At 37.8% G+C, this 25,998-nt stretch overlaps 1 protein-coding gene across 14 annotated transcripts in view; it reads right to left on the bottom strand.

Annotated features, from left to right (window-relative positions):
* The window catches only part of DLG1 (discs large MAGUK scaffold protein 1), a 168,142-nt gene that overhangs the window by 105,342 nt on the left and 36,802 nt on the right, over positions 1 to 25,998 (bottom strand). For 13 of the 14 annotated variants that reach the window (XM_050902180.1, XM_050902181.1, XM_050902178.1 and 10 more), the window contains exon 4: positions 3,200 to 3,364. In XM_050902180.1, the coding sequence (XP_050758137.1) occupies positions 3,200 to 3,364 (165 nt within the window). Of the gene's footprint in view, positions 1 to 3,199; positions 3,365 to 12,936; positions 13,129 to 25,998 lie in introns of those variants that run through there. The other variant, XM_050902179.1, reaches the window with a different exon arrangement.

Genomic DNA, 25,998 nt, shown 5'->3' on the forward strand with positions numbered 1-25,998 from the left:
ATACACAAACATAATACAGAAACATATACAAGCCCCAATCAGGGTCTACACTTAAATTGCCATGCTACATCACAAATATAGAGCTATAAATAAAATATTTTCCCTTTCATGCACAGGTTGCTTTAAATGAAGAATACTGCAGTTTAAGATATTTTTTTGTCTTATTACATCATCACTCATTATTTTAAAGCCTTGTAATAATCTATTACTCAAAGCTTTTTGCCGTGATAGAAAACTCCAACTTCCACTCCACAGTTTAAAAACTTGTTTGGTATCATATCATATCTATGACAGATTTCACTTGGTTGGAGCTATTTAATAAAAACAAATGTTAAATTCAAAAACATCAATCTGAAGGTTTGCTAGAGAAGCTAAATTCAGTTTACAACTGAAATAAATCCTTTCGTAGCATCACCATCTAGTGGTCAATCTTGGTAGCAATGTATTGCTTCAACTACAAAGTCAATTCAACTAATCCCATTTTATTTCCTAACTCAAGGAATCTCGCATTGTAATCACAAGTTTCTATGACGAATTTGGAAACCTCATACTGAAGAAATTCTGGTACTAGCAGCCTACCTACCTGAAAATATTCTTTAAAATGTTACATTTAGCTTCCTTAAGCAAATGTACTATTGAACGAAGCTAAAAAAGATCTTGTATATTAGCCAAGACCTGGTCCCTACACAGTGCCTCAAGCCAACTTACCAAATAAATTACACAAAGCACTCTTAACTCAGAGCTGTTGTTGCTAAATAGATTTTCAGCATGAGCTATGCCAAAACTATGAACATCTAGCAGATCATCAGGCCAAAAGAACAGAGGACCAGCTATGCTAATAATACAATAGCAACCTTGGTTGTTTTCAGACATACTCAAGTTCAAGATTTAACAGCATTCATTCCAAAAACTTTAGCAAACCATCTCCCGACCAAAAAGAAATTTTGTGAGCTCAAAGGCATTTTACTCTAAAAGGTCCCATAAAGATTCCCAGGGCCTATGAAAGTATGGATGCACTTCTCTCTCCAAATACCTTATGACCCCAGACTCTGATTATAAACAATTTATGCAAAGAAGTTAACTTCTTCAGGAGAGAAGCAAACCAGCAGCCAACTTAGCATCAGAATTCAAAGTTCCACAAAATGCTGGCAAACAACTGAAACCTGGAGCACCCATCCCAGTTTTCAGATGAACAAAGCTCAGAGAAATTTCAGTTCTACCATACATTGCTTTGAAATTAACAGAGTAGTCACCTGAAAATAATCAGATGTATGGTATAAATGGTAATATGAGTTGCACACTGATATTGCTCTTATACACGTTCTTTCCTATCAAGTGGTGACTTCCCAGCACTTACCAATTTGAGAAAAAGACAACAGCAATCCTCCTCAGAGACCTAAGACACACAGTATTTTGAAAAGGCCACAGCATATTTTGTAATTATACTTACATGCTGCTTAACTCTCTTTCCAGAATAGTTTAAATGAGACGTGGTTGCTTTCTTCCAGAACAGTGCAGCAGAGTTGTATATACAACACACCCCAAGAAAACTAAAAAATTTTCAGCTTAGATCACATCTGAGCAGAGGAAGGCAGAGTACAATCATTCATATCTATTTCTGTAAAACTGTTCTGGGTTTTACATCAGCGTCTTTACAGAAAGTTACAGTACTTAAATAAAGCTCAATTAAAACAGATAAGTAAGGGTCCCATATAACGCTCTACACGCAAGCTTCGCTTGTTTGTGGAGACTGGCTGGTAATATCTCTAAGCTAAAGATCACTCACACTGTAGAGAAATAAGAAATTAAGTCATCTTGCAAGGAATGTTAATATTGCCAATATCAAATCCTCACTTCTATATTTCTGTAGTTGGCTATTTGCAAAAACAATCTGAAATAAAGTCAAACACAGGAACTATTCTGAGCAGTTTGGTTTCCCTTAGATCCAGGCAGCCAGAAAGAAACCAAGGTAATTACAGCCCTTTGAACAGTCTTAAGTACAATGAAGTAACACCTAGTCAGTTCCAACAAATAGATCTTCAGTCTCACGTACCCATTCTAGAATTTTATTTTGTATTTTTATGAGTTTCTGGATTGTGAAATGCATTATACTAGGTTACTTATTACAGACAGTTTTACAGTTTGCCTCTTTGCCTTTTTGATCCCTTTATGCTTTCTGAAATGCAAGACTAACTGCGCTATGAATTAAGAAAAGCTTGTGAATAAACAGAGTTGACCTTAAGTCCCCAGAGGCAGAGCATTTTTTATTTCTAATGTTTGCACACACAATGTGTTGTATTACTTTCTGAGTATCAATAAGTTCAGGGAGTTAGACATGGGAAAGTGTGTTACTGTGTGTCTACTTTCATAAGCAACAGAAGATTAAGGTCCTAGCCATTCTCAAAATGAAAGGTTTGTCATATTATCATTCTTAGAAGGTTAATATAGCCCACTTCAAAAAAGTTATTCATGAGGGCTTAAAGAATTCAGCTTGTCTAGCTTTTGAAGATTATGGAAACACACAGAGAGTTCATTATGGAGTTATAAGGAAAAATAAATAACTGTGTTCAATACCAACATATACATTTTTAAAATCTTAGAAAAGCTGGAACACAATTACTAAAACACACTCACCCACTACAGTTTGTTCCTCTATAGAATCCTTACAAGTCAATTATAAAGAGCTGATACATTCAACAAGATTTTTCTTCATAATAAAAAAAAATCCTGGAAACATAACTAGGTTCAAAAGAGCTTTTTTTCTTAAAGTATAGTGGCACTTGTTACCATACACTGCCAATTTCAGTCACAGAGGATACTACCACACACCAACAACTCATGCTAAAAATACCAAGCTATAGGCCTACCACAATGTAAGCCCATCTCATCATTCTAAGCCCAAATACCCACCAATATCAAATCATTAATCCACTTTTTCCTCAAAACAAGCCATAAAGACTCAGCGGTGTTATAGAAAACAGCATTTAGTCTGGCACACTAAAATATTATGCTACTCAGAAAACAATTAAGCTATACCTCCCTACTAACCCAGCAAATAAAACTGCCTGCTACAACCCCCTCCAAAACCTCACGCTCAGTTTGTCCTCTTAATTTTTAAACCTGTCTTGATATTACTGGAGCTGTCTTGAGAATAATGGTGCTGTATGCTAAAAAACTCCGTAACATTAAAAATGCATACCTTTACTGGTGAAATATGAGAGTGGGAAACAAATCCATGGACATTCTCAATCTGTGACAGATTCTTCTCCGATACATGAACCAGCTCTGGACCTGTCACTTCATTGGTAATGTGTGGAGAGCTGTGCTCCTGTGGAGGTGTATCTTCGTCCTGATAGCGGTATTTCTGAAGAAAACAATTATAGAAAAAGATCAGTCCACCACAGAAACGTGAAAAGATTATCCAGAAAACCTAGGTCAGACAGAAATAGTTATTTTTCTGACCTTGCTGACTTCAAGGCAATAAAATCTAGAAATAAAAGTTTTAATTAGTATTTTCAGTTTAAAGACTGATCCTGTCTAAAAATGCTCCAGCCTTTTTAGTCTCACCTAGAACTACTATAAAGCTACCTAATTTTCTTTTGCCTATTTGCATACAGTAACATGTCCCCAAACCCTTTTCCAAAGAACTTTTCCCTTCACTAGTTTTTTCTTACAAAGACTTTAACACTACATTATTCACTAATAGCAGAAACTCTCAGTACCAACTGGATTTATCACCTTGTCCTGCCTTTAAAAACTATCAGCCTCAAAAGCTTTTTTCCATACTTCCTATTTAGCACATCTGCCAAAAGTGGTTTTTGTCAGCTAAAGAATTTCAGCTTTTATACTGGGGTATCAATACAGCAATTCACTAACGCTAACTTCATTACAAAACAATAAAATGTGGTTTTGTTACTAGACAGATTAAGCTTCCCCAACAAGTAAGTCTTCAAACAGAAACACAAGACATTATGCAGTCTTGGTCTTATTAATTTGTATTCAATTAAAAAAAACTAGAACCTATTACTTAGCCACTAGGGATGCGTTCTAGTCAGACTGTGCTGTATCCACACTTGCAGATCCCTACTAAAAGGTATTAATGAAATCAGGAGCATACATAATATTCACCTGTTCTCTGGACTGCAGAGTTAACTGCTCATCCAGCACCTCCAAACTCCAGAGCTAACATGGGCTCACGTTAGAAACATACTTAAATATAAGCTTCACCCCAGTTTCACCTTTGTAGCCTCAGCCAGTTCTGAGGCACTTTAGGTAGTCCATGCATTTTATTGCTAGCTAAAACTATAGCTGAAAGCTCAAGTCATGTAACTTTTTTCCAGCAGGGTTTACTGTGTCCATAAGATGCATCCCAACATTTTACAACCACATTCACTTTCACACACTATTATTATTCTCCAGAGTATATACATAGTTGTTACAAGGTTACAGGGAAAGCATGTCATGTCATTAAAGCACAGAAAAACCTTCTAAACATGTAATTGTTTTAAACTTGGAAAAAGTTATTCCTTATATTGAAGCTTATTTAGGATAGAAGACACTTCCTTGGGGGGGGTTTAATGGAGTTCTAAGATCTGCATACTATAGTTTAAGTCAAAAATAGTCATCTTCTTGGTAAGTCATTTATACATCGTAATCCAGTAGATCACTGCAAGTAACCCATTAGTCTATAAGCATGTGAACACTACACCAAGTCAGTACCGGATAAACAGTGTATGATAACTAACCCTTTTAACAGTTACATGCAAGTACAATTTCAGGCTACCACAAAGTTCCATGCCCTGCACAGAAAAGTCCTGCAACGTTACAAAGTTATAAAGTCTACAGGATAAACTAACAAAGAAACTGCTTCAAATGATCCCTCAGTTACCAGCTCCTGTAATGCTTAACCCATTCATTTCCTGCCCACCCAACCCTGTGTGCCTGTCTTACAGGAAGACTTCACTTTTTGTCTATCCAGCAAAAAACAATCTCTGAGCATGGTCAAAGAGGACAGCTAAACTCCTAACAACAGGAATATCTTACTCTTCCCTGTCTCTCACACCCTGGGGAAGGCACCATATCCCCTTCCTTTCTTTGGTTCTGGCACTCAGATCAGCAGAAAATTGCCCACTTTTTTCTCCTCCTTTGCGGGGTTAGACTTACACTGGATTACTGACCCCGATTCAGGCAGGGACTCAAAGAACACCAGAGAAAGTGCACAAGGAGGGAGGAAATCAGGACAGGATCGGTCTCTTTTGGAAGTGAGCTACACATCAGTCTACTCTGTCTTCTGTAGACATCATATAGCAATATTGCAGACTTTTGCCAGTAAAGAAGTGGTTCAATGGGGCAGCTGAAGTCACATAGCTGACTTGTGCTGAAAGAGGAGAGATTTGTTTGCTCTTCTCTTCCCTTTGCCGTGTTGTTCTGCAAACACTAGGATTCCTTGGGAGACAAGCTAAGTTCCCTTACTAACTTAGAAGGAACAACTTGCGGCTTTACATTTCCATCACCCACTGCACTTTACCCAGTCACAGCCTGCCCTACAGTACACCATCCCCACCCTTGCCTCCAAACCCCAAAACAGCAGCAACAAACCCACACCACCCAGCCACACACATACAGGCAGACACTAAAGATGCACAGTTTCTTTTAGCCAGTAACTGATGAGATGTCAGAGATCTTTGAAGTTATAACCCTGATTTTTGTACTTAAATAAAATTTAAAAAATCTTTATCCACCCTACTTAATTCAACCCTTCGTTGTTGAGACCATACAAGATCAAGTTCTACTATATGAGAGAAATTATGCTTTTGAAGTATTAGAAATTATAAAGTAAAAGCAATACAAGTATATTTTCTCTAAAAATACCAATGATTAGCAGAGAAACACAAGGCAGAAGAAATAATTCCAAAGAGGAAAGCAAGAGCATTAAGACTTCTGTTATTACCCCAACCAACCTCCAAACACTTCCATACCTTCTCCTTAGCTGGATGGCAAAGGAGAGATGGTGAATGCTGATAGTTGTGAAAAATTGCCATGGTTACTCAAAAAGCCTTAATTTTTCAAATCTTTAGGAGAGAGGTTTCACAAGATGACCACGCCAACTTAATAGCTCACTACTAGCAGAAGATAAAAGTTCTTTTTCTTTTCTTTCCCTGCAGCAGTGAGATGCTAGATTGCTCAGCCTCAGACTCCTGCCATTCATCTATTTTCTGAGATTTACTTGTTTTTAACTTATCAAAACAAAACCCTGAAAGGAGTTGACATTAACTCTCCAGAGCAGCCATGTTAAACATCAGAAACAGGGAAGAATTATCATTTAAAGAACAGTGTTGGTCAAAAATACAAGTGAACATTATCAGAGCATAAGATCACATTGGAAATTAGAGAAAATAAACATTAGAGCTTCAAGAAGCACAGAAAACGTCTTGCAACATCAGAGAAAGTAGGAATTCTGCCAGCTTAAAGGAGTCTGCTCCGCTGGTGAAGGCAGTATTTGGCTGGACTTGTGATCCAAAATGTCCCTGCCAGATCTCAACCTTCTATTTGACTACGAAATGCAGGAAAATGGGACCTGAAAGTGGATTAAGTTCCAGATCATCTCAGACAAGATGTGGAAAGCTAGAAGTGGATCATTCCAGTTTTATTGAGGGGGAAAAAAAAAAAGATACTAACAAAATAGTCACAGGTCAATCAAAATTAACTTCCTTTACAGAACACTCAATACCTTTAGGCAAAGCACAGAATTACTTTGATTTTTTTTCCTGAAACCAGACACATTTATTAGAAACAGGTATTGGGACATGCCTGAGTGTAAACAGGCTCTAGATTTCACTAAGAAACATGTTTAGATTATACAACGTATCAGTGCTTATAATAACATAGTGCGTATGAAGTTTTACTAGATCTGTATGTCATTATTTAGATTAAAAATTAAAAAATGTCGTGGTAAAAGATTCTCTCCCATACGAGGCACTGACAAGGGCTATAAGCTTCTCAAAAAACCATCTTAAATGTGAACTGCTAATTGGATTTTGATGCAATATTTGACTTTACTATTATTTGCAAAATATTTCCCAACTTGAAACTACTAAAAAACCACCCAGAATTCATGATTAAAATACACTAACTGAAATACTTACAGGACAACATTTCAAAGTGCAAATAGAAGACAAGGACACAAAGTGCATGAAAACATAATATCCACAATACTACTTATTCTGAAAGGTACCACACTATGCTTGCCCTTTGCAGAAATTGCTTTTGAGCAAGTGCTTCAAGTAAAGCAAATTGCTGTATCTTGTAACAGCTAATTCTCGATAGAAGTGGAAGTGATTTGCACTACTTTACTATGGAGCATCACCTCTGAAATACTATGCCTCTCAACTGAGGTAGCGCATTCAAGTGAGCCTCTGCATGGTCAAACAGCCACCCTTCAAGATTGCCCATTCCTTTCCTCTCCCAGGAGCTGCCATCCCTTGAACAAGCATTCAAGTCAACTGTTTCAGTCACGCCAAGTTAATTCTGCTGCTACATATGACGCAAAATCCCATGCAAGTTACCCTCCACAGGAGTCTAAAGATACTGTTTCACAATACAGCTTAGCTCACTCAAAGGGCAGCTACTGTCCAAAGAGCAGGACCCATTCAATCCTTCTTGGTCAAGCTGTACAACTATGTCTCCCTGCCCCTTGCTGCTAGTACACATCTGACTTCAGGTGGTGAGCAAGCTCAGCAAGCTCATCCAGCAGAATGTTTGTTCCCTCTTCCAGCAATATTAAAATTTCTTTAATGCCCTAAAGTGGCTCACAAGAAGATGAGACATGCAGCAGTGCTGGCATAATAGGGAGAAAAGCAGGTAGAGAGTAGGACCAACCCATCTCATAGTGGCTAGCAGAAGACCATTTCTCTGCTTACCGCCAAGAGAATCCAATCTTGCACCCAAATCCAAGCTCCAAGGAGACCCTAGTTTAGAAGAGACAGCCAAGCAATGGGCAAGACAGATCAAAGGAAAGAAAAAAAGGCAGGTGTGGCAAAGCAGCTCCGAAGTTGCAGACAGCCTGCCTCAGCTGCACATCTCTGGAGTTTCCCAGCACTCAGCAATTTAACTATTTTTTAAGAAGCTTTATGGACTGCTGTATAATTTATAATCACAAAGTCCGAAGCAACCAAGTGCTAAACATTTAACACATACTTCTGACTGAGATACTGCCTCAAACGATTCAGTTGCAGGTATACAGGTGTGTCAAAATTAATTAAAAACATTTCTCTTCTGCTGCAACATAGTTGACAAGATTTCTTCAGGCTAGATTATACCTTCAATGAGTTTTGAACCGTCACCAAACACTACAGACTAAATTATTTACTGGTGTAAACTACTGAAAAAAATCCATTTACTTTAATAAACCAGTGCTAGTTTACAGGAGACGAGAAGATGGTCCAAATTCACCACAGTGAAATAATTAATTGTGTTAATTGTTCAGGCCCACAGCCTCCCTGCTTCAATTCCCAGGTCTAGCAGAGTTAGACAAAAATAAGGATGAACAAAGTATCTCCAACAATGTGCAGGACAAACAAGGATTTTGTGGACATTTTATAGCACCGTTTGTCAGAATACAGATCACTTGTTCACAGAAAAAGCACAGAAAAGCTTTAGGAAACTCATCCCAAAAAAGGTTCACTTTAGTCTGCCTAAGCTCTATTTTAAAAAGAAGATATTTCAAACAGATTCGTACATAATCTACCCCCTAGAGATAATTAAGTTGTGGGTTTATTTATTTTTTTTTTTTAAAGATCCTCTAACAAGAAATCTTACTGAAACAGAAGTGAAAGGAAATTATTTAAAGAACACTTAAACAATCCCATGTCCTAAGCTGGTGACCCATATCCAAAACAGCATGCAACACTGTTATTCCAGAGATTCAAGCCATACAGAATGCCATGTTCATGGACAGAAAAATTAATTACACAAGAACGTCCTTAACTACCAGATAATTTAATGACAAAATGCAAGGCAGCAGTAACTACAGTTCTGTTCAAAATGGGATGTGTATCAAAATCCAATTCATATTAGACATACACAATCCACTTACGTAAAAACAAATTTGAAAGCACAGTAGCATATCTTCTCTACACAAAGAAAAAAATCAGTGCTAAAATAGCTTTAATATACGAGTTAAAGGGTGCTTAAAAAAAACAATTAAAAAGTTCGTAAGTTGACCTTCTTATACTCACTTCCCTTCTCCTCCAGATTTTAACCCTCCCCACCCACACAGGAATACAACTCCCAAGTTACTGCACATTTCAAACAACAAAAAACTACAAACAAAACCCAGGAAAACATGCAGCCTGACTTATACAGTCTGTCCCTGGGTAAGTTTTAATTTTCACTGTACAAGTCCAACCCATGTTTTGAGAGAGGTTAAGAATAAGTGAGGATTTTAGTAAGTAAATCTAATCATTTGAATTCAGTAAGTATGTAGAAGCTCACAGCGTCAGACCCTCTCTAATGCAGTATGAACAGGCAGCATGATAAAACAAAGCGGCTTTAGACCATTTGGACCTGACTCCCCAAGTTTAAATACTTGTCCTTATTCAGTCACTGCTCCACTTTAGAAGTTAAACCAAATCTGAAAGGACACTTCAAAAGATCATTCCCAGCAACTGAAGTTATTGGGAAACACTGTTTGACATTCAACATCTCCACTCCTGCATAAAAGGACTAGGATGCAATATGTCAAAAGCAGATGAGTAGAAAAATCTAAATACCCACAGTTCTCCCCAAAAACCAACCCTCACAACTCTGATGTCCAGACACCATTCAGCAGAAAATAAGTTCCAACAACTCTAACAACAAAAGCAACAATACAGCTAAATTTTGCATAATCTTGCTAAAACAAAACTAATCCAAAATGAATAGTATATTAGGATGCTAACACATTTTGTACGAGTCTTCTCTGTAGTCTAGTGGAAGTGCTAAACCAGAAACTAGTGCTTAGGAAAATAATAGTGCCTTCCTCATGGAGGAAAAGAAAAGGACACAAAACAAAAGGTATGCTCCACTATTGCAGAACTGAAGTTAACTTGAAAACTTTTCATTTGTAAAAACCGGGAAGATTATGAAAGCCAAATAAAGTCTCTTTGCAGGTGAATAGCAATTCACACTGAAAAGCTGAAAGTCTGTGGATAACAAAAGAAACTTCAGTAATATAAGAAAAGAGGATATGTGTTTGTGTATTTTCAGAACTTCTTCACTCATTGTGAAATAGGACATTCAGCATTATTTTCAATTTAGGCCTAAACATATGATAAACTGAATGACTTGAAATATTAGAACAGGTTTTTTGATCTTTGGGTTTGTTTGTTTGGTTTTTTTTTTTTTAAAAACAAAAGTTCAGTACTTAAGTAACTAACTGCTTCATTCTCAAATAAAAGCACTAAGTTTTCTTTTAATAATTAGAGCTAAGACAAAAACATAAGGCATTTTACCCCCCTTGGACAGTTTCAGTTTGACATTCTGTGTTGAGTAAAACTGCTTATAACGTTTATTTAGGTCACAGTGTTCCATCATACGTCAAAATGCACAGCTAGTGTTAAATCTAAGTATTTATGTAATGCTTCATGTCATGGATACCCAGAAACGATACAACAATTGAAGACACATATATACATTTACAAAACCACTAGAAATATTCGTAGTGAAGAAGTTCACCTGTTCCAGAATGCCAAGGAAAAGAGACCAAAGAAGGAACCATCAGATTGTCAATGTTTTTTTTCACATGTGGTCAAAAAACAGTAAAGGAAAATGGAAAACACTGTATTTCACAGGATTACTTGTGTGAGATGAGTTGTTTCTTTACGTAAAGGACTGAACAAGTAATCCTGTATTACTGTTTAACACTGTCATTTAAATATTGACTCTTTCAGTATTCAAAGGCTATCTTCTCAGAGGACAAGAGTATTTTATTTTTAGTGCAATACAACCCTGCAACTTTTCTTCAAAAAAATCGACAAGCGCCTAGTGCAAAATCTCTCTGCACTACCAGCAGGTCACAACTATCTAAACCTAAATCCTTCAGTTCATTTGGGATGTATAGAGTACCCGCTCTGTATTAACAGCAATACATGTTTATTTGAAGACAATTAAAGCCTGTGCATAAATAGTCTAAGATATTTTAAACCACAATACTGCTAAATTAATTGTGCTCAAGAAGCTATCGGTCTGCAAGATACGCTAACAAGAAGCGTACGGCCAAACGACGTTAATAAAGATAATGATAAAGAACTCTAACGACTGTGTTTTGTACGGGGTGCTTAACCTCCCTCCTCCCACGCCTGCCCGCGAGCCAGGCGCCGGCGGCCGGGCTCCCTCCGGCCGGTGACGGGGGCGCTGCCGGCGGGGGCACGGCCGGCCGGGCCGCCCCCCCCCGGGCCGCCCGCAGCGCGCCCTCCGGCGGGCGGGCCCCGCGCAGCTCCGCGCCCTGCCCGCGCCCGCGGCCACCTCCACCGGGCAGGCTGCCCTCCGGGGACCGGGGTGCGGTGAACTAGAGCAAGGTAAGAAGTCATTAATGCATTCCGACAGAGAAAAAGAGCCGCTGACGCGCGAGTACAGTAGAAAATGCCGCCATCGCTCGGATCCGACACAGAATGCCTAAAGTGGATTCTGGACGTTTGCTGGATATTTTTAGTTTGGTCTTAAAGCGAACAGCATCCCTCCTCTGCAGTTCAACTGGCAAAATTAAAATCAAGACAGTATTTTCACTCTATGGCTTTCTTCCCAAGTTTATTATTTAAACATGAGACTGTCTTATAAATAAGAAAAGGGATGTGCAGTTCCACAAAAAGAAGGAAAGAAATCTTAGTTTTATAGCAAATAGTTTCCAAATTGCATCAATAAATATATATGTATTTTCAATTGAAAAATGCTTCGGATGCATTAAAGATAAGTAGATTCAAAACAAGGCAAATTCTTCCCTCCTGGAAATAAAGCATTCATCTTTAAGTTTCATAATAAATCATTCACACCATCAAAAGATCCATAAAAATTCAGACTTCTCCCAACCTAGGTAACATTTATTCAACATTCTGTGATATATATATATATCTCTCTAAAAATGCATCACACATACACATGTATGTGTGTATATGTGTACACACACACACACACCTTCCCAATTTATAAAATAAAATCTAGTTCAATTATTTTTTGTTAAAAATAACGAACACAGACTTGGAAACACCAAATATGCAAAATAAGTTTTGGAGAGAAAGATTTCTGAATCTCTGTCTCAAGAGTAACTTCACACACATATCCCTTTAATTTTAAAGGGGCTTTCCAGTACTTAGCGTTCTCATTATATCCTTCATACTGTGTGTTAATTTCACTGAAAAAAGCATTTTTGACACAACACTGAATATATTCTGTTTACTATTCTGAGGATTACCAAATTATATATGTTTTATTACTCTGAAACCTAAACAGTTGATGTAGTCCTAAAATGACTAAATGCCCGAGGGCACTGTTAAACCCAAACCTGCCACTAACAATTGCTTCCATCAACATGATGTCAGGAGGCATTTCCAGCCCTGCATCTCAGTGCAAGTCTCCTGTGTATTTAATTCTACCGCTGAAGAAAATGAAAGCCAAGTGTAATAAATGGATTACATGATGATTAATGCTGATTAATGGAGAATGACGACATTTTACATGCAGCATTCAGTAAATTCAAAGTGTTGTTCAAAGGGATCTTTAAACAGTAGGCATGATAATTCATTACTTCTGCCACAATCACCAAGAGCTCCAATAATCGAGTAGGGCATGGAACAAAATACACGCTATCTAATCAGAAATTTAAGGTACAGTTACATTAGACATAATGGCAATCATTCATTAAAGGCAGCTTACATTTCCAGGAAAGTCCTTTTATAGACCCACCTTACATCCAAACATTAAAGATATTGTGTTGTTGGTACATGCTACTTTACAGTGGCATAGCATCGGAGAAAAACAATCCAAGTTTTTTATGCTAGGAGACATTTTTTCAGACCCTGTGCACTTCAATCGATCCGTGACTGAGATTCCAGAAAAATGCCTCTGTAAGCGCTGCTTGCTGCCTGTCTTTGACATTTAATCTAGGTCCATAGTGTTCAAAAATAAGCCTTTATAGAAATAGGCTGAATCCTTCAGGAAAAATTTTGCTTCACGTTAGAAACCAGATCTTAAAAAAAGCAAAGAAAAAAATCCTTGTCCATTTTTTAAATTTTCGAGTCAGCTTTGTATTTAATTACATTAGCATCAGCTTGAAGTGACAACTGTCTCACGGCCCAAAGTAATACTCGGATCCTCTCAGCCAGAACGCAGGGTTAGATCCACCAAGGCAGCTCCACCTGCTGCAGTGCAAGGTCTGCTATCTCCTCCATGAAAACAGAAGCAACTCTAGCAGAGCCACTATGCTCAGTGTGTGCTGGTTGCTTAGGGGAGGGGCAAGATGTTGCAGCAAGGGACTCATTACACGGCCCGATAGAGATAAACCCAACGCTTCCTGCAAGGTGCTTTCGCACTGCACCAATGAGCATGTGAAAACCCATTTTAAAATCAGCTGTGCATAACTATAAACCCAGGGAAGTTGTAAGCTTAACAGCAGGGAATTTGCTGATCTGCAGTTTACGCTAGCTTTTTCAAGGAAGTGTCAGCAGACCACAAAATGAATGGCTATGGGATATTTAATCCTCATTTTCAAACATTAAAAATTCAAGGTTATTTGACACGTTAAAAAAAAATGTTCTTTAACTGCTGAGTAAAACTCCTAATGGTTTACCAAAAGCAACAAAGAAACAGCTACAGAAATACATTAATGTTCTCCAACTTCAACACACAATGAAATCAGAAGCTGCTATTTTTTCCCCAGTTTTCTCTAGGAAATCATGAATAATCTGGACTATGCATCAATTTGATTATGAGGAGCTCTCAGTAAAACAATCCAAGCAACTGTATATGTGAACACTTAAAAAAAATAGTTTGAAGAAAAAAGCTTTTTTCCTTAGAACTGAAGTAAATATGGTCATGGTCTCCTTAAGATTTGTTGTTCTTTGTTGTGTGCTAACAAGCCTAAGAGACAAAATTCTTTTAAAAGGTTTGTTTGGGGTTTTTGTTGTTTTTTAAATCAAGCCCTGTAAGGATTCAAACTTTATTTCCTTTTTTAATAGGACAGGGGTCCCTGCAGGATTTTAATGTTTTTATATATTGTAACAAATTGCATTACAGAATTTGATCAAAAACACATCCTCTGTGATTTCTCTGCTCTTGTACCATAAGCTAACAAACCTTTGCAAAAAGCTTCGATGAAATAATGTTAGCCATCACTTCTATTTCTAATTGTACTGAACAGTATTGTAAAAAAGCATTTAAAGACTTCCAGAGAAGTCTTGTTAGATCCTCCCTCTTCAGGACATGACTGTTCACCTAAGTTTACCCCTGTAGCAGCCTTCTGTCATCTCCGTTACTTCATTTGGTTTACCTGATAAGCACCCCTTGAGGTAGAAAGTTAAACTGGCATCCACACTTACAGCTCAGAAATGAGTAACTTTATGAATTACACTGAGACAGTCATCTTTATATAAACATGCAGATTGACGAAACCAAAACTAAGGCAAGATGTCTGGAGAAAAGTGTGTAACTCAGCCCACAGTAAACCTCAAAATAAACTTCATTTGCATGAGGACCTCTTTCTTAGTAGAATATCCAAGGACTACAGATGACAGCATTTCTATACTAATAAGCATAGTTTTCTTTCCACCATGTGCTATGACCTACAATTTTTCACCAAATAGCCTTAGACATAGTTTCCCACAATAGGTCATCTTCTGCATGCAAGTAGAACAATAGGGGCAGGACCAAAGAAAAATCTCTAACGCTCTGCTTAATCATCATGGAAAAAGAAACAAAGACTATAAAAAACAACAACAACAACAACAACAAATACACCTTCTTTGTTTAGCTAAGTTAGGTTAAGTTTTTCTTGCAAGGATGTTCAAATCCAAGGGTAGCCCTAAGTATAAGAGAATGATGGAAGAACCTAAAAACCCCTTTATTTTCCTTTCAGCTGGCTGGGGGTCACAGTACCTTGTCTAAAGAAATAGGGCAGAGCAAAACTGAACACATACTCAAACACCACACGTGAAAAAGGAAAAAATGCACAAGGGGAAGGAAAACAGTCACAGAGTACTATCTCTTGCCAAGCACAAGAATGTTCCTATCCCACAAAACAACCTTTTCTATACACCACAGATCAACGATCCATCTTACTTCCACACCTCTAATCACATTGTAATAACATAATTTCTCACTAAAATAATACAGTCAAATGCATGGCAATTTCATGACAACAAATAAAGTCAAAGAGCCAAAAGCAGTTCCTGTATGTTGCAGAAATAGCTTTTTGCAACGCAGAAAATATAAGCTCTAATATGCCATAGGCATAGAAGAATCAATAAGAGGAAGATATAGTCTACACATCTACAAAGGATTCCATCAGTAAGATACAATAAAGAAGAGAAAGCTTAAGTAACTTCGGGCAATTACATCTACATTGTTGATGAAGACTACATAAAACATCTGAATCTTTCAGCCATATATTTGCAGCTGTAAACAACTAAATTGGTTACATTGCAAAATTGGCTTGATCTTTATACAAAGATGCAACTTTTTACACATCTTGCTGCCTACAAGCTTAAAAATATAATATTTAAGCTTGTAAAATTAAAACATTCTTACATATTTTGCTAAATCCAGAGATTTAACCGTAATGAAGGTTTTACTTGTTCAAAACAATTATTTGTACTCAAAGGCTTAAGTACACAGTTGTGACCATAAAGCTTTCTGAAATATCAGCATATAGTATACTATCATATAAACATATGGAACAGAGAATATTTGGAAATCTGCTTTTGAGCTCTAAAGAGACATATCCCCGCTTATTTAACTATTGCTCTGATTCAAATTGAAGGTTGGATTAACATTTCAAAACACAAAAACCAGTTTATTAACACATTGACTAAGCTGTTGATAAGAAGAATATGGCCTTACCTCCTTAACTATCTATCAATACTCCCTCCCAGTTTATCAGTCTGTATTTTCTGTTATCACATACAAGCTTGAGCTCCTACAGTCAGAGCCCACTGTTTCCATGCTGATTATACAAAGCAACAATTTTTAAACTGGGAGACTGCAAGATATACACACTGCCAGGACTTCATCCAATGCTGCCACGTAGATAGTCAAGAACACATCAGCATTCACTGAACATAGAAAAACAAAAACCTAAATTTTCTTCTTGCACAGGATGTTTCTACCTGACATTATACAAATGTTAAAATGACAGTTTTAAATAGAACAATTTAAAGAAACCAATTCAAAACTTTTAAAAATTCATGTTTACTCAAAAGCGTTACCAGTAAAAGTGACTGGTTTCATCCTTATGAAAACAGTACATAAAATGAATTGCCTTTATTTCAAGTTTTGTTTGAATGTTTACTTGGCAATAACCCATCTATGCATGGCTCCCATGTGCACAATAAAAATATCAACATCATTAAGATCTTCAATTAGCGAGCAAGACTAATTTTGTTATTATCATAAAATAAGAAAGCTCCTACTTTCAAGTCTCCCCAAGCAGTATGAATATCGGATAGAGAGAAACAAGAGTTATGCAGCATCAAAAAACCACACTACAACACTTTCAGAAACTTAATGCTTCTGTTTAGCATTTGCCAACTATTCTTGATTGAACACACATAGTACCCGTTTTATCGATCTGTATGTTCCACCCATATCCTCAATACTACACAGGTTAGGAAACAGCAATCTCATGAGCAGCAAGACCTGGAGCTTTTAATGAAATAAGTAAGCAAAGGTCTAACTTGACAAACGTACCAACTGTTCAGACTGCCAAACTGAAGGGGAAAAGGCTATACTAACCTTCATATTTCCTCAGACAGAATGTGTCCCTTAAGTACCACTGCAGGCACCTGTCAAGCTGGTGGGACTCTGGTTTAGGTCCCTTTTCCCTAGAAGCCTGAACTGGGATACTTCCAGGATACTTAATACAATCCAATTGAAAAAAGAAAAAAGAAAAAGATGCTTTTCAGCATCAGAATTATTTAAATCTAATAAACTTATTTTAACCTCTGCTCTGCATAATCTTAGTCTGTATGGTCTTGAAAGAATACACAGAATTCCAAAATTAGTCTCTGTAAAGAAGCTTGGATACTGGTTTAAGATTACCTCATACTAACAGAGAGCTCTAACAAAATGGCTGTAACAATTCCTTACTCAAGGAGTAGTAATTTTATAAGCATTTTCTATAAGGTAAATGAAATTTGAACACTAGTTTCGTAACAACCGATGTCTGGTGCAAACTGCATCCATCAGCATCCATGAAGCTCTCTTTGGCTTTGCAGTTCTTGCTCCCTGAAGTATCAGATGACCATCCAAGTCAATTTTGAGAAAGCAGCCAAAAAATGTACTGCTTCTTCCTGCGTGCTCCTAAATTGCCAGAAAAATCATTTGCACAGTACTTTCAGGAAAACAGGTTTATTTACTGAAAACACTATGAACTGAAAATTTCCCTTCTAAAAGGTATCTTATATCCTAGAAGCACCTTTTTGTGAGCTTGGCAGGTAAACATGTTTGCAGGAGTTAAACCGGCAGCCACTGTTGTACCTCCAGTTCAGAATGCTGATGTGCATCTGCCCTTCTTAAGAAGCTTAATACTCTCATACACAAAATTTGCAGTACCCACTCAATCTGACCCACATGTGCTGAAAATAATCATCATCAAACTCTCAAAAACTGAGAGAATCCTTTCTATTGTTTTGACATCAACAACAGAAAACTATTTTCTGGGACAATTAGCATATTGTAAATACAGCTGTCTGCGTCTTAAGTTTCCAAAATCTTGAAGAATACCACAGCTCCATTAACTTCAGAAGGAAGGTGAAATGTTACTTTGGAAAGAGGAATTTGATTAACAGTTGCATTTTTCAAAACTTGCCCCACAATGGCATTTAAGCCCAGAACAGGTCCTATGAATAGAAACTTTTCAGTGGGTGTTTGTGATTTTTCTCCCAGTTTATTCCAAGTCTTAAATTGCTAAGTATAAGACAGATCTGGGACATCACTCCGATGAGGTCCTTTACAAGCCTTGATAAGTCAAGCCAAAAACCAGACAAGAATACTTTCCTTCCCAGCTGAGTGACCATCATTATGGGCGCTTTTATAAACTTGCTTTTGGAGTTCTCCTCAGTCCAAAATAGAGAAGGAAAATATAATGCCATATCTCAGCAAAAGAACCCAGAGGTGTCTGTGTTATGATGCCCTCTATATGCAAAAATAATCAGGCTTCAAAACACAAGCTGCAAAATAATGACAGACTGAAGAGCGTTCAGAAGCAAAACTTCACAAGAAACAGACCCTCCTGACAATTACCACTGGATAGAGGTCCTATGTATTTGAAGTGTGATTTCAAAGATACTTAATCGTATCATTCATCTGTTAGTCCCTGCCTCTTAGTAATTATAACACTATAGGTTAATTTCAGCCAAATTGACTGGAGAGAGAGGTCTCTGAGGATACCAATCATTTGCAAGTTTCTTAGAAGTAGGTAGCAGGCAAGGGAATAAATATCAAAAAATTCCCACCAACGGAAGGGTAAGTGGGGAGGAGGTAAGGCTGCCTAAGCAACAACAGGCAGAATTTATATAACGAGAAAGATACCAAGAATATCAAAGGGGGGAAAAGTGTTGTAAAATGCTATATAGTAGCTTATATTAAAATGGTAGCACACCTTGACAAAAAGTTACAGGAAGTCATGCTTTGTAAGGCAGGTATGAGGCCATTTCATGGTTTGGAATTAAAAAGGCCCAGAGTGGAATCTCCTCCCCTTCTTCTGATGTTTTGAAAGTATTTTAGCACTACTGGAGCATGCCTTCACATCTTTAGTTTCCACACAAAAAGTTCCTGAGGAGGTTACAGAATTGGCTAGTATGACTACTATGAAATCCAAAATCCAACGTCACTTTTTCCTAGCTGGAAATCACCAAAATCAGAGAACATCTTCAAAACAGACTAGGAAAAGACTGAAAATAAAAGGCTCCTTTTGCAAGACTTCAAGTTTGATCCAACAAAGAGGATGTAAATGCAGCAGATAGACTGAAGCCTACCTGACCTCCTCTGTTAAATTCACTGCAGAAAATTCATTTCATTATATTGGTAACTTCTCTGTGAGGACAAAAAAGAAACGAGTGACTGTATTCTGAATAGACTGTACTGTGATTAGAATACAACTCAACTAGGAAATCCCTAAAATCAAAAAGTACTACATTACTTCAAACATATTTAACGTGTCTAGAAACAGTCTGTGGTAGGTTGACCCTGGATGGCAGGTAAGCGCCCACCCAGTCGCTCACTCACTCCCCCACCCAGAGGGACAAGGAAGAGAATCAGAAAGGTAAAAGCGAGGGGAGAAACCTCATAGGTCGAGATAAATAAGTGAAGGGAAAAAAAAACAACCACACATACAAGTGATGCAAGCCAAATCACTCACCACCTCCCACCAGCAGACCGATGGCCAACCAGAGCAACAGCTACTTCGGAAAGACTTCCCCCCAGTTTTATTGCTGAGTACAATGCTAAAAAAGATGGAGTATCTTTTCGGTCAGTTTGGGTCAGATGCTCCAGCTGTGTCTCCTCACAACCTCTTGCCCACCCCCAGCCTACTTGCTAGGGCAGTAGAGCGAGAAACAGAGGCAGCCTTGACAGTGCTAGCACTATTCAGCAATAACTAAAACATTGGTGTGTTAATCAACAGTTTGTCACAATCTAAAACACAGCACCATATGGGCTGCTGTGAAGAAAATTAACTCCATCCCAGACAAAACCAGTACCAGTCTGACCTGAAAAGTCCTTTAAAATTAAGAACTGTGACATCTTTGCATACAAAAAACATTGCTGAAATCACTCTTAGCATGAAAGTATGTGATTATTCTAAAGTTGCCTTTGATGTGTTGCTCCCATCTGTCCACAGAAGAGAAAAAAGTATATGTATTTAGCCCTAGATAGCTCCATCCAACCCTCAAAAAGATTTCTGGTGAACAACAGACACTGAATCCCAAAGATAAAACCGATAAAATATAAAAGCCCAATAAGTAACAGACCTTCTGAAACACCCGAAAGCTTTACAGCCTTGTCTCATCCCTTCCCCACATCCTCAATGAAGCTTCCACCCAGTTTGTATTTGAAGTTGATAAGACTCTAAACTCAAGTGATAAAGATTAACAGCCAAGCAAGGTTATACTTTCAAGGCTATACTCAGTAGGAAAGATTGAATCCAGCAGGGTGTCATTAGCTGGGACTGCTCTCCCCAGTGTAAAGACCAGGCTGGAGCAACGATCTAATTTATCACTCTGGATTATTCCCTGTCAGACCCAGGCTGACTAGGCTAAGCATGTCCTCCAAAACATCATTTTCCTTAAGCATCTACTGGGCTGAGACAGAAGGCTAGTTTGATTCAGACTGTCACACAGGAACTTATTGGCGGGGGGGGGAAGACAATGGGAGGAAAGAAAGACAACGTCTTCGAGGTTTATTCCAGAATGGATAATATATGAAGATCCTTCAGCTATTGAAGGATTGCTCAGAATCTGAGTCATCTCATCCTATCTTTTTGAAAGAGCTCCTTTTGGAGCAGCAGTTTTCAGTAGCGGAATACCTTTTAAATGGTCCATGCAATGTAGCCAACAAAAGTAGCTCTGCTGCTGAGTAACTCTCAAAGTATCAATCAAGCATCTGTGCCTCCACTGGAAAAATAAGGGCACACAGGTAAAAAACAAGTGAAAATGAGGGAGAAGAAATATACTAATAGCACATGCCTTTTATCTGGTGAAGCCTCATATTACTCCAGATCCATTTCAATAGCCCTTCATGCTTCCTTAACACAACATCAAGAAAAGACTGCAATTTGACACATTTCTGCTCTACTACTTTGATGTAGCACCAATAGAGTAAAGGCTAAGAGCGTCTCATAGCCAGTGGAGATGAAGCACTTCCACAATACTAATAACTGTGTTTCTTTTTTCCTCCACTGCAGACAGTGAGAAGGCTGTTCCCAGAGACAAACACAAATCAATCCTCCAGTCCCACTGCTTTAAAAACAGTGAAAACACATCATGTCTCAATTATAAAATAGTTTACTGAGAGCAGGACAGAATCTAGGCAGCTATACTATTCTGTTGATGCTCAAGTATCTGCCATACATTTCTGAGTACACAGCACTGTCGCTAGGTTCTGTAAGAAACAACTGTTTTTAAAAAGACTTTTTCATACAACAAAGTTGGTACAGTGTTTAAAGGGGAAATTCTCATACTATATTTCTTCTGTCATTCTAATAGATTTGAACATTTCAAAAACAGAGATGACTCCTTCCTCTAAAAGGGAAAAGATCCATAATGCTACTATTCGACTCCAATGGATAAAAGAATTTGCTAGCCTACAGTTTTAATTCATTGGAACACCATCACTTTCTCCATCTTAAAAGGCAAATTCTCTTACAGGAGAGGACTAAGATTGCCATCTCAATCCAGATGGAAAGATACTGGCGATTTACACTTTGTTATTAACTGAGAACAGATAAGGCAGACTGTTATTGCCTGCAGGCCACTGACCCTCCTGCCATTTTCTGGGAAACTAAAAGGTAAAGGGGAGAGTTGCAAGAAGGCACAAAACTGAGAGACAGGCAGAGACGAAGGCTTTGAAAAGCTTCTGACAGAGCCTCTTGAAGCTTTCTCATCTAGAAGTTAAGGACCCACAGTCAGGACAGATAGACTGTTACATGGGTTGAAAATTTGCTGGACCACCAGGCTCAAAAAGTGACTGACAGCATGATACCTGGCTAGCAGCTGTAACAAGCAGAGCACCCCGAGGGCAGATACTGGAGCCCATATTGCTCAACATTTTCACTAGCTGGTGGCATGATGACACACAGCACACCCCAATGAAACTGACAGGCGACACTCCGCTAGCTAAAGTGGCTAATACAAGAAATTGCAGGACCTTAACACAGACCTCTGACCTGGAGGATTGGGTCAGAAGGCAGTTCATGAAGCTTAACAAGGAGATGTGCCAAGTTCTGCAGCAAGGATAGAACAAATCCATGCACTGGTACTGGGAATAACAGCTGTACCGAGAAGCATCCAATAGTTACGGGGGACAGCAGGCTGAGTAAGAGACAGTGCAAGCTATAAGCAGTTTAGGGCAGAGCCAATATTGCTAAAAAGTGAGTATCAATTCTCTCTAGTTTTTAAAAAGTATTTTTCCAAGTATTTCTGCTGCTGTTAGCACATTCATTCTCTTATGCAGTGCTCATTAATATGGTAGCCAGTGCAGTAACACTCTCAGAGCTTGCAAATAAGGAGGAAATAAGTAATTAACAAGCTGAGAAAAAGAGTTGGGGGGTGGAGGCGGTGTTATGCCTTTTAAAAACCGAAAACACAAGTTACAACTTAATCACCATGACAGAACAGCTTAAGTGAGAAGTGTGAGGACTGTTACTTGAACTGAACTTGAGCTCCACAAAGGAATCTCAAATTACATTTTCTTCTAGCAGGCTGAATTATCTTAATGCTTGCTAACACAAATTAAAACATTTATTCTCACAGTAAAAATCGCTGTCAAACTGAAGCCAAACTTTGCCAAGAATTCAAACAGTGATGCTTCACATACTTTATTATTACCAAGTGCAATTACCCTGACCACAAGCTTACTCCAGTCTACCTTGGTTATATTTCACTTACTAATGCTTTCAAATCCTCTTTCTCCCCTCCTCCAAAACTTCATCGTTTGAAAAAAGGTACAAGGAACACCCCTTTACTATAGCAAAAACATAACAGTAGGTACTTTGACCGGCAATGAGGTCTGAACCTGCTGAAAGCAGTCTTCAGAAACAGGTAACAAATATTTGTTTACTATTAACTCACAACTATTAAAGCATATGAACATTAAATCATAGTTTTTAAGCTTACTAAAACATTTGCAACATTAGCAGCTTAAATCAAACTTTGGTCTAGATGCGTATCCACAGTTTATGAAGCAAACTTTCAAAATATTGATCCTAGACTCAATCCTACTTATCGACCCTAGAGCCTCTGCATATTAAAACACGTTTCTAAACCACAGTACTTCAGCAGGAATCTAGGGCAACACACACACCAGTCCTTAAGAAACACAAGCAGTTGTTGGCAAACTAATTGCACAACTCTTCAAAACAGTATTTCTTCTTAATATGTTTTAGCAAGATGCAGTACCTTGCTACAGAAAATAGTGCCCTACTTCAGCTTTGAAATTACTTCAGAGTTAGGACCCAAATATCTGAGTGGATGTGACAGCATGTTATAGCAAATGTAAGTCATTCTCCCCTTCCCACTCCCCTCTGGTGCCTTTAAAACACCTAGAAGATCATACCTTAACTAAAAAGATAGAGGAGTTTTTAAACCACCAAGTGGAGGAAAGGTATTAGCTCAGAAGAATAGAGTTCCAATTTTCAAAAAAGAAACTTGGAGAAAACCAGAAAGTATTACTTCTCTATAATTTTGAGGTGTTCACAAATCTTGCCTACTGAAAACATTTCTGATCATCTCATCTGAGAAAAGTAGCAACAAAAATCGAAGAAGTACAGAGAGTAACAGCAAGGATAAAAGATACTCAGTGGCTTCCATTTGAGAAGATTAAACTGACAAAGCTCTGCACCTTATAAAGCAAGCAGCTGAGTATGGGAACATGACATGAGATCTTTAAAAAGATGAACAGCATACGAAAAGCATATAAAAAGCAATTACTAACTATTTAAGACAACACAGGCATTAGCAGACAATTAAATTATCCAGCAGATGTTTTAAAGCAAACAAAAGAAACTACTGTAGAACTTATTATCAAAGACATCAAATGTTCAAAAAGGAACTACAAAATAGTAAATCAAATGTAGACCAAGGTCTAATAAAAATGTACTAGTGTAAACACTATCTCAGGAAATCCTTACGATGCTGCCTGCTGGAGTGGGACAGCAACTGAAGTGGGCACTTGGCCTTTACTTACAATGTTTTTCTTAAGACGAATTGCCAGTCACGCTCAGAAACAGAGTTGTAGGCTACATGAAATTTTTGGTCTCATCCTACACATTTTCCCCGTACATTATACTCTCCTCAGTTTCTGTGAGCCAACTGTTTAGAAGAAATGAAGAATTGTGCATCATTGTTATTTTGTCAGAAGAATTCCTTTTTAGTCATTAACCAGAGGTTGTATATAGCTGAAGGTGACTTCAGGTAGTACATAAGAATCATGTCTCACACTAACCTAACAGAGAAGGTATTTTTGATAGGAGTACAGGCACTTTAAAGTACTTAGGAAGCAGAAGAGCACTTATCTTGCTCTCTCCCCACAGCATCACAATCTGATCCATCAATAAAGCAGTCAGATCACAACAAAGCAAACTTCAGTTCCTTTCACTTCAGTTCTTATGCCACTTCCACCACTGAGAAGAGGCTGTGTGAGGCAATCAAGGAACTCAAAGATAGTATCCTTATTACAGGTAAGAGGTTTTTTTTTAAAAATTAATTAAAAAAAAAAAACTTTCAAGAGCAACTCTGAACCTAGAAAATTCATGTCCAGTAGAGTCCTATAATTTTCTTTTCAAACTGTATTTCCAACTCTAGTCAAAGTGGTCTTATTAATGCTTGGCACTTGAGCAAAAGCATGAAAGCCAAGAGGTAAGAAGGACTTCTGTCATCTATACCAGTGCTAAGACAGTAGTAACTCTTAGAAAAAAAGTAGTTTGTTTGAAGCATATTTTAAACCTGTACAAACTATCTGTTGTGAAATCAGGTAAGACTTCATTTCTGCAAATTCTGTTACACATTGTCCAAAACTAACACAAGGTACAACTGAACTAAACCAACAGGAAGCAGTAAAGAGGAGGAAAAGCGTTGCTGCACATGAGAGAGATGGGACATATCAGTGGTTTCTGGAGAACAGTCCAACACGAAGAAAGCAGAAAGGGTTAACAAAGACATAATTATTGCTACATACATTATGGGCAACAGCATACTCAGCCCCTTTAGCAACATCAAATCAGCTGGAGAGTAGGAAGTTCAAGATGGGAGAGACCCTTGCCAATTGAACTCTCACTTAACTCTTGGTTCGCGGTATTTGACAGTGCTTCATTTTTAAAGAGTATTTGTACTCTAAAGGATTCAATTTGCATCACCTACTACTGGCAGAACATCAGAGACTCAGATCAACTCAAGGCTTCCACTGGGACTCTTGAGTGTTCATTAAAGAGATGCTAATACAATGACAAACAGGAACAACAAAAAGGGAAAAGGGAAAGAAAATTACAAAAGGTTTAACACACTTGTGCACTGTAGTCTCTACATAAGCCATACAATACAAAAGGCAGGTCAGAAAGTTTTCACATTTCCAGTATCTTTATTTGATGTCATAAGGGAAGTCATCATACAGAGCTGAGGACGCTTTCATAGTACTTGGGTTGCTGAGGACACACAAGTTTAAATTAAGAAAGGAAAAGGATACGAACAGTACTTGCCAAAGTTTGCAAGAGCCCTTTAAAACATCTCACAGGAAAAAAAACAGAAATCACCAAAAAAAAAAATGGTTTAGTGTTGCCAGTTCTCATATTACAGGAAATCATTACCTAGGCTAATGAGGGCTGGGATAATCCAATTTTAACAAAAATTATCACATGCATATTTTTAATAGTGGATGTGAAAGGATATTAACTGTATAAAGGAATTCCCAAAATAATACAGGAATAAAAAAAATACAATAATATCAACCAGGATTTTCCAGCTTTATGATCAGCAAACCAACAACTTAATTCTAGCTCTGTAGCCTGTAAGCTAATACTACAATTCTGTGATCTTCTCTACCTTT

The sequence above is a fragment of the Gymnogyps californianus genome, chromosome 10, assembly GCF_018139145.2.
Source record: "Gymnogyps californianus isolate 813 chromosome 10, ASM1813914v2, whole genome shotgun sequence".
In the NCBI taxonomy this organism is placed as follows: domain Eukaryota; kingdom Metazoa; phylum Chordata; class Aves; order Accipitriformes; family Cathartidae; genus Gymnogyps; species Gymnogyps californianus.